The sequence below is a fragment of the Rana temporaria genome, chromosome 4 (genome assembly GCF_905171775.1).
Source record: "Rana temporaria chromosome 4, aRanTem1.1, whole genome shotgun sequence".
In the NCBI taxonomy this organism is placed as follows: Eukaryota; Metazoa; Chordata; class Amphibia; order Anura; family Ranidae; genus Rana; species Rana temporaria.
The window spans coordinates 209,645,692-209,655,090 of record NC_053492.1 but is presented as its reverse complement, the minus strand read 5'-3'; the positions used below and the strand labels follow the sequence as shown (position 1 = coordinate 209,655,090).

General features: G+C 42.2%; 1 protein-coding gene across 1 annotated transcript in view; it reads right to left on the bottom strand.

Annotated features, from left to right (window-relative positions):
• Positions 1-217: 217 nt before the first annotated feature.
• Positions 218-9,399, bottom strand: part of KBTBD11 (kelch repeat and BTB domain containing 11) — a 65,041-nt gene continuing 55,859 nt past the window's right edge. Inside the window, exon 2 of the mRNA XM_040349805.1 lies at positions 218-4,444. Within this exon, the coding sequence (XP_040205739.1) occupies positions 1,761-3,698 (1,938 nt within the window). The 5' untranslated portion in view covers positions 3,699-4,444 and the 3' untranslated portion in view covers positions 218-1,760. The remainder of the gene's footprint in view (positions 4,445-9,399) is intronic.

Genomic DNA, 9,399 nt, shown 5'->3' with positions numbered 1-9,399 from the left:
ACTGAGGGACCCCAGAAGAGGAGGATCGGGGTCACTCAGTGCAAAACCAACTGCACAGAGGAGGTAAGTATGACATGTTTGTTTGTTTTTAAAAACCCTGAACCTTTACAACCCCTTTAAAGTGGATGTAAACCCTCTCCTATACCCAGTGAAGTGAAAAGCCTCAGATAATACACAGAGATTAAACAAATCCCCCCACATAAGCTTTACATGTACAGTATATCTGCAGTCTTATCTTTTCTACACCCTTTAGAAAGTGCACATTGTGTTAGAAATCTTTCTTCTTTTTTCAGCAGCACATAGAGGTGGGTGGAGATACTGGGCTTACACTGTGCAACTGCTGGTTGGAGGAAAGGCACACAACCCCACTCCACATAGGCAGAGGAACAAAGGAACAATCAGAGCTGTAGTCTGATTAGACAAGCTCTCTGCTTATCTACCTCTAAGCTCCCTCCCCGACACAAATTTTCAGCTGCTGTTATCTAATGTGTCTGAGAACTTGTCAGAATTGACAAGTTCCTTTAATAATAGAGGAAAGGAGCACAAAAAAAATGGCACTTAGAACTTTGGAGAGAGATAAGTAAACACTCCAGATATATGTGCTTAGATCAAATTTCATAAATTTACAACCACTTTAACTGCAGTATAGTCTTTGGAAAGATTCTGAGACCTGGCTGACCTGGTGTCTGTCATAGGTGCCTTGAACAAAAATCTGTCTGGATAATTGTGTGTGCCTTTGCCCAGAGTTTAGCTTTAAATCAAATGTGTATTCATGATCTATATCCCCCCACGGTAACTTTACAGGCAACAGGGTTACCATTATCTCTCTTTTTTTTAGTACCCCAGAAAATCAAGTCCACCCATTAAAATAAAATTGTACTCGAAAGAGCACTTATATTTGAATCAATGAACTGTGATCACAGTTTGACCCCATCGGAGATAAGCTACTGTAACAACAATCCTTGCAGCAGTATGGATGTGGGAAGCATGACTGGAAGATAGTTGTTACTGACTTACATGCAAATATCTACAAACATCAACTAAAAAACATTGGTCCTGGTAACCTGGCTACTCAGTTCAAGCACCAGATAATTCCCACGTGGCTTACATATAGATGAAGCCAAAGTTCATTGTGTGATCACATATAACTAGTATCTGCCAAACTGCAACTAAATGTCACCAATTGCATGCATAACCTTTGCAAGCAGCAAGATTTGGCCAGTCCAGCAATGCAAGCACTAAAAGCATAGACTAGTAAGGGTTTCATTTCAAGCGAGAAAAATACATGCTGTGTGTCTCAGCTGTACTTTACTCTCTGTATAATACCTACAATTGTGTAATCAGGCATGCTTAATTGTTAGTGATCATATCTTATGATATAGGTATGGAATATTGTAGTATATGAAAGTTAGAGTTAGTACAGTTTATTCAATGCAAGTTCCAAGATTTAGTAGCGTCTTTCAGACATAATTTCTTCCGCATTTGATTGCTTCACTACAATTTTAAGTTCTCACCACATGGCTCATTTTAAACACAGTAAAATCACTTTCTACATGCAATAATATCCTGATAAGGGTTTATGTGCTGGTTTTAATGTACAAAGATGCCTACTTAGTTATCCATGGTACCTGTACAGCGACATGCATGATTTCTTTGTGGTACTGTGTGGACTTGGTCTATATGTATGTATTTGATTATCTTAATTAATGAACATTTAAAGACATGCCAATGGAGAAATATAAGTATGCATATTTAGGCTGCTAATGAATTGGCTTGCTTTCAGGCAAATACAGAACAAATGGATAAAGAACCCCCTTAGCCTCTTCTGGAGAGTGGGAGAGCTCTGGCTCACAGTTCCACATATTTCCCCCACTTCCCTCTGGTGGTAAAGGTACTTTCATGGTGATAACACGATTTACACAATAGATGTTACCTCCGATCACTGTGCATCGGAATGGTAAACTAGGGGTGGGTGGTCCTGGGCCAGGACGTAGGTTGACCCCTTCACTCCAATGCCTGGCTATGGAGTTGTAGGTGAACACACTAAGACCATGCTCCCGGCTTACATCAAAACGGTAGATGCAGCCTTTATGAGACACCATACCAGCAGACCGCCTTCGACTATTGTTATAAGGACACTCCTGCCATTCATTCCTTTTAGGATCATATTTCAGAAGACGGTAGAAAAGAGTCCCACCTGACACATAAATTTCACCATTACAGGTTGTAGCTTCATGAGCCACAGCAAATGCACCCTTAGGTAAGGGTGCTACTAGGCTCCAACGGTCCAGTCTAGGATCATACTTTTCCACTGTGAAGAGGCACTCACCCCCGATAGCATACAGATAGCCATCAAGGGCCAAAAGTTTTAGCTGGGAACGAGGCTGTGTGAGTGGTCGGATCTTTTCCCAAGAATCAGTTAACGGGTTATAGCAAAAGACTCGGTCTGAAAGTTTTGCCCTTTCACCACTACCTTTAATGCCCCCGGCAAGGAATAGATAGTTATAAAGAACACACACCCCACAGCCTTTAGTGTTTACTTCTTCTGGTAACTTAGTCAGGGATCTCCAGCGCCCAGTACTTTCATTATAGCACTGCACCTGATACGTAGCATCATCCTCCAGTGACACAACTGAGGAGGGACTCTGGGGCCTGCTGCTCTCTCGGCTTTGGGGTCTACTACTACTACTCAGTCGTTCAAAGGCATCATTGATTTCTGCCACTACCAAATGCTGTTTTCCATCCATTCTGCGTTGCAGAATCAGGTCTCGCTCTGCCCCAGTGAGTCGGCCATAGACTGCTGGATCTCTCAAAACCTGAAGAAAGTTGTCACTCATGAATTTGTATGCTGCTTCTTTAAGCTCATTCAATCTCTGTTTTTTAGCAATGTAAAGTACTTGATAGCAATTCTTGAGTGATATCTGGGATCGCATACTATCCATGGCACATTGCACAGCACAAGGGATCTGTAGAAATTTTGCCCCACTGATTACTTCAACCACGTTATCTTGCTTCACCTCAAGCTTCATGCTATATATATAATCCACAAGCAACTGTAAAGTCTGGTAACTTACACCCTTAATCTTAAGAATGTCTCTTGAAGAACGAGCTCTAAAATAGTCACTTTTCTCTGCTAAAATGGACTTATGAGCTCTGATTCTCTGCCCCCCAGTCACTTCAATCACAAGATCTGGCTCTCCCAGAGGTTCAGTGGATAATGGTATGTTCCCTTCTTGATTACAACTAGACTTATCCAGGTCATGGTTGCCAAAGTCTTCCTTTTTTCTGCTTTCCCACTGTGGTCTTTGCACTTGGTCCTGCAGATTATCACTGATTGATACAGATTCAGATATACTCCTTTCCTCAATATCCTCTTCAAATTCATTGTTCATATCCCACTGGCTTCCACTCAACACCATGCTCCCTTCACTGAGTGGTTCTGAAACTGAGATGTCCTCGGCATCATTGATATATATTTGTTCTGGGCTCTCCAAGTTATGCAAGGCATGCACAGCTAGACTGGTTTTATGACTGTATCCACCATTGGCCTCCACATGATGCACTGAGCCGCCACTGGCCTCCACCCCACCACTAGAGACATTACCATACTCACAAGTCATTTTCGGAGTAGTCCCTGCTTTCACATCATTTATGTTCAAATTTTCAGTGTAAGGTGCAGTAGACAGTGAGTTTTCCATGTCCTATAGCTCCTTGAGGTTGCAGTTACATAACATTTGAATTTTCTTGTGGATTCTTTTGCTTCAGCTTTCTTTCACAGGCAAAATACCAAAGAGGATTTGTTTCAACACTACACCTTTCTCAAAGGTTGAGAGCCGAGAGGTGTGTCAGAGCTGCAGCAGTTGCAAATAAGACTGAACTCTTGAACTTTACAATATTTTCAACCCTCTGTTTGCTCAGAAAGGATTTTTTTTTTTTCCGCTTATTGCTTCCCTTTTCAAATTAGCAATGTTAACATTTTATGCTGAGATCGCTCTGTAATAGATTTCAGATGAAGAACTGTATTTAAAGAAAAAAGGAAATACAGTTGCTTGCAGTTGACTGTTCACATAGCTGAATTCTACATGACATGTAGAATGTAAATCAGGGATTTTGAGCTTATCCAATAATCCATTATAGTGCAGAGGACGCAAACAGAAAAATCGGAGTGGTCAAAAGAGTTCCGTATTATAAACAGTTATCTTTCAGCTGGCGAAGCGCCATGATTATGAATGACATTTGATTATCTCTAAGGTGACACTGCTGGGACGGATATACTTCTCTTCAGGAGTTAAGCAGCTTTCAGTTATACTTGTCAGCTTGATCACCATCTGAGTTCAAGTTCTTTGCCATGCACTTGTGTGTCCACATTGCTAAAATGTATATTTCCAATGTCTTGAAAATCTTACATAATTTTCCACTGGTCTTCAAAGAGTTTTAGCTGGCTCTGTAATATATAAAAAAAAAAGTCTTATAATGTCGAACAGGCAGTCAGTACAGGTATAACATGCACGGCTTTTCTATTGGACCAGCATACAAAAGCAATTTGTAGTCAACTACACCAAAAAAAGTTTAGTTTTACATTGATATCGGAAAGCTGGATAAGCCATCCTTTTTTAATCCCTTGGATATCTAACCAAGACATTTTATTGCAGATATGTGCATCTCTATTCACTATCTTACCATAACAAAAGTGTCACACTAGTTAACCTTGCAAATCCCAAATGAAATGTGTGTTTCCACATGCACTTTTACATTTATTTTTAATGCATTCCGATCTTTTTGTTCTTTAAAAATTTGTTATTGTGTGTTTCTGTGCATTTACATATGTTTACATGTATTCAAGAACAGCCTCCTGTGAAGTGATATTAAAGGTTTGGCATTTTTTTTCTTCAGAAAACAAATATGTTATACTTACCTGCTCTGTGTGGTAGTTTTGCACAGAGCAGCCCCTCTCCTCCTCTTCTCGGATCCCCACACCGGCGCTCCTGGCTTCTCCCCCTTGACCAGTGCCCCCAATAGCAAGCTACTTGCTATGGGGGCACTGGTGCGTGCTCACTCCCGAGCCCTACTTTATTCGTCCATAAGACACATAGAACCACAGCTCGCCTTGCCCCCTCACTCTCCCCCTTGCTCTCTCCTCGTCTGAATGCCCCAACAGCCAAAGTTTGAAACAAAGGGTTTGGACTAAATCGTTGGCTCAGCCTTAGTGGTCTGGTCTAGTGGATGGCTGGAAAGTATTGCTTGTATTCCCTGGTAGATTGATTGGACTCTCTATAACAGTGTTTCTCAACTCCGGTCCTTAAGGTGCCCCAACATGTCATGTTTTCAAGATTTCCTTCATATGAAATGGCTGTGGCAATTACTAAGGCAGTTAAACTGATCAAATCACTTGTGAAAAAAAATGGAAAGCCTGAAAACATGACCTGTTGGGGCGCCTTGAGGACTGGAGTTGAGAAACACTGCTCTATAAAGAAGAACAAACACCACTTACCTGTCCTGCAGTCCTGTGCAGCTCTCTCTTCATATAGTGACAGCGCATGCCACAGTGCGTTGCCACTATTGTAAAATGTTTTAGAGCACTATGTGGAGCTGGCACTCTTCTCCTGTAGTCTGGGTATCAGAGGAAGATTGCAGTAGCTCTAATGACTAAACTTGCACGTGCTTCCCTCTGCCAGTGTCAGTTAAAGTCTACCTTAAGCAGCAGGTACTGGAAAGTGTTCCAGTAACTGGAACACTGCTGCCACTCTGGAAATTGCACCAGGGAACTCTGTAAGTTGTGATACCTGAGGCAAAATGCACCCATGTTGACAGTGACTACACAGTTGGCCCCATCCCTCTTAGGGCCAATGTGCATTGCATACAATATGGATACATCCCCAGTTCTGCATTAAGAACTCTGTAGTGGAATCTACACAAGCTCAGATTTAACTCCATTTCCCACAACTCCTTGGGTTTCTGGACATGCTCAGGGAGTATACATTTCTCAGTTTCCCTCCCTCGGTAGCTCAGAGAGGCCCGCCTGATGAGGCAGAGGTAGATGAGCATGTAATCTGCAACCAGGTGAACAATCCTCTACTGTTAGAATTAGCATGTAGGCATCTGGACCAGATCCTAGCTACTGTGGGAAGCCCTTACCTGACTGCTACCTGAGTAAGGTGACCCTTGGTCCTTGGATCCCTCCAGCTGTTCACCTTTGATACCAAAGTTACCTTTGTTACACTGATGATGACACCATTTATGATAATAAAACTGGCAGTGTAGTAAAAGTAGCTCATCTGCACTCTGTTGTTATAGAGACAATGTTATGCAGCCATGTTGCCCTAAATATAGCACAGTGATAATACTGTGAAGAGTCCATGTTTGTGCAGCTTTCATACTATGTTTTGTAGTATTCTGCCAGCAGGAAAGAAAATGTACCATTTCAGCACTAAAAGTGTCAATGGCAAGTGCACAGAACAATCATATGATGTTGCCGTCTTGTTGGCTTCATGTTTGGAAAGGTAACCAGGGGAACGCCTAGACCTTGCTGCCCTCTTTGATTGGGGGAATCCTTAGCGCTAAATGACAGGACAAGAAGGGTACACTGGCCTTGAACAATACCTCAGATACCATTTACTGCATAAAACAAACATAGGTAATATACTCACAAACCAACATAATCATAGACTCCAGCCTTGCTGTAGGACACACACACACTGGCAATAGGGCGGACCTAGGTGACACTCTGCAGAAGATGCAACAGCTACTGCGTCTGCCGTGGAGTGTCGTCTAGGTCCGCTTTATTGCCAGCGTGCCTGTATTCTACAGAATGGCTTGCTTCCTAGCAATCTCAGGAGTCTATGATTATGTTGGGTGGTGAGTTTGTTTTTTTTACACAATAAATGGTATCTGAGGTAATGCAAAATTTGAATGCGCCCTTCTTCTCTTGTCATTTTGTATTATTCTGCAGTGCATGTATGTTCTTTGCTATCCTGAACCTGTTTTGTATTATTGCTTCTAACTTTGCACCTGTTTAGTAAACTGCAAGTTATAGTCACTCTCTGTCTGATCACTGGACTGATTACCTATTCTGTTAAGGGCTCTTTCACACGGAGCGGACCGTTTCCGGGTCCGCTCCGTGTGTCTTCGTCGGCTCAGCGGGGATCCCCGCTCAGCTGTCGGCGGATAGGGCGGTCCCCGCACACAGTGCAGGGACCGCCCTGTCTCTGCCCCGTCTGTCCATCTGCATCAGTTCCGCTCCGCGGAACGGAAGAAAAATAGGGTTTCTTCCGTTCGGAAAAGCGGAACCCGACTGACGCGGACGCTAGCGGATGCTCCATCCGCTAATGGACGCGTCCCCATAGGGATTCATTACAAGTCCGTTAACGGACTTGTAATGAACGGACAGACGGAGCGGACGTCTGAAAGGGGCCTAAATGTATACTACATCTGTATTCTAGAAGTATAAAAGCATATGTAATGCAACAGTTTTAATTTATACATGTAATTAAAGTAATAATTCAAGTAATAATAAAGGCCCAATTTATTTTTTCTTTAAAAAAAAACAAGCATGTTATATTTACCTGCTCTGTGCAATAGTTTTGCACAGAGAAGCCCCAATCCTCGTCTTCTCTCATCACTGGCTCTGATTGACGGCAGCTGTATCTGAGCCAGTGAGGCGTGAGAGAGCTGAGAGAGCCTCAGGTCTCGTGCACATCGCTGGATTGAGATCTGGCTCAGGTATGTATTTAGAGGGGGGGGGGGGGTGGAGGGAGCTGCATGCAGAACGTTTTTTACCTGAAAAACCTTTTGCCTTTTGCCTTTACATGATATCTTTTGCATGAAGGCTCAAAAAAGGTGAAGTGTTGCAGTGAATTCCAATTTCTTTTGATTGTGCCTTTACAGCCACTTTAAGGCATAATTTGGGAACAAAGACTATGGAACATGCATACAGTGGTTAAAGCTTGTATGCCATTTCAGATCACATCAACATTTCGCTGCATCTACTGCATGCCCCACATCTTTTTAGGAGACACATGTTTCCCTAGGCCTCTTGAAGTCTCAGCAACAGTCCTTGCCAGTGATGTCTGTTGGAGTTTGAGATTACCAATGAGCAGGTGAATCACCACTCAATCCTCTGAAATCCTTAGGATCAGATGATGTTAATGTAATGTCTTCGAACTGCCTGATATACAGTATGAAACCAATATTGTTATGAAGCGGCACCTCAAAAAGATCAATAAAATGCTCTTGATCTAGGTGACAGGATAAGAAATGTATCATATACCATGTGATGGCCTTTAGTTTAATGTAACCTGTAGCAGATAAGTTATCATAAATCAAACTGCTGACTTCACACACGAAAGAGGAAGTATATTCACATCATATTGTAGCTTATTAGCCTAGTTAGCTTGACTCCAATGTGCTTTTAATGTTGGGAAACAGTGCCTTTCTTATTAAAGCTGAACTCCAGGTAAAAGTAATATCCTCCTTTGCAGTGGGCACTGCAAATGTGTGTTTAGTTCTACAGGGAGGGGAGCAAAAAGCAGTTTGACTTACCCGATCCTTTGCTCTCGCAGGCCCCCTCCAGGCTGCAAGACCAGTCCCTGCAGCCTTTTCTTCCCTATGCTCCAGTACATGCACACTAATTTTCCATTTTTAAGCTGCCTCAACAAACTTCCTTCCACCCTTAGGCCCCACAGTAGCTGTGTGGGCTGCAATAGCATACTTAACGCCACTGATCTCATGTATTTTTGAGAAGCAGAGTTCAGATTGCTTGAAATGTAGTGGTTCTAGAGGTAGAGTTTTTTAAATCTTGTTGCATCAAGGTAAAAACCTTTTGTGTGCAAACCTGCCCCCCCAAACCCCCCCCCCCGCCCCCATGATACCTGAGCCTGATTTTGATCCAAGCTATTTTTTTAGTTCTGGATGGCATAAGGTAGGGCTAAACCTCTGTGGGGTTATTTATTGCGCCATTTACACAGGTAGTAAAAGGAAATCTCTACAAAGTCAAGGGAATTCTCCTCGTAGACAGTTGTTATTGTATTGTAACAGGTATGTCCATTGGAAGATTTACCCTCACTTGTGCTTTGATGACAACATTTTGGATTTCAATGACAATAGAGTGGATGATTCTAGCCAGACAGGCACATACAGTATTAAAAACTTCACTGGGTGTTCAAAAAAATTATGATTGGGTATTCAAACTGAACAGAAATATTCCTTTCAAATGATTGGATAACTAAATTGAATATTTACTCAAATTACTGAGTGAAGAATCAAAACTCCTTTAGTTAATTTAGGCTCAGTGTACAGCCCTCTGTAGATGTCAGGGGCTATGCTTGAAGCCACTAAATCTAATAGGTAGCTCACAGCTACTCTAGAATATTTAAAAAGAAAACCAGGCAACATTTTTCTTTG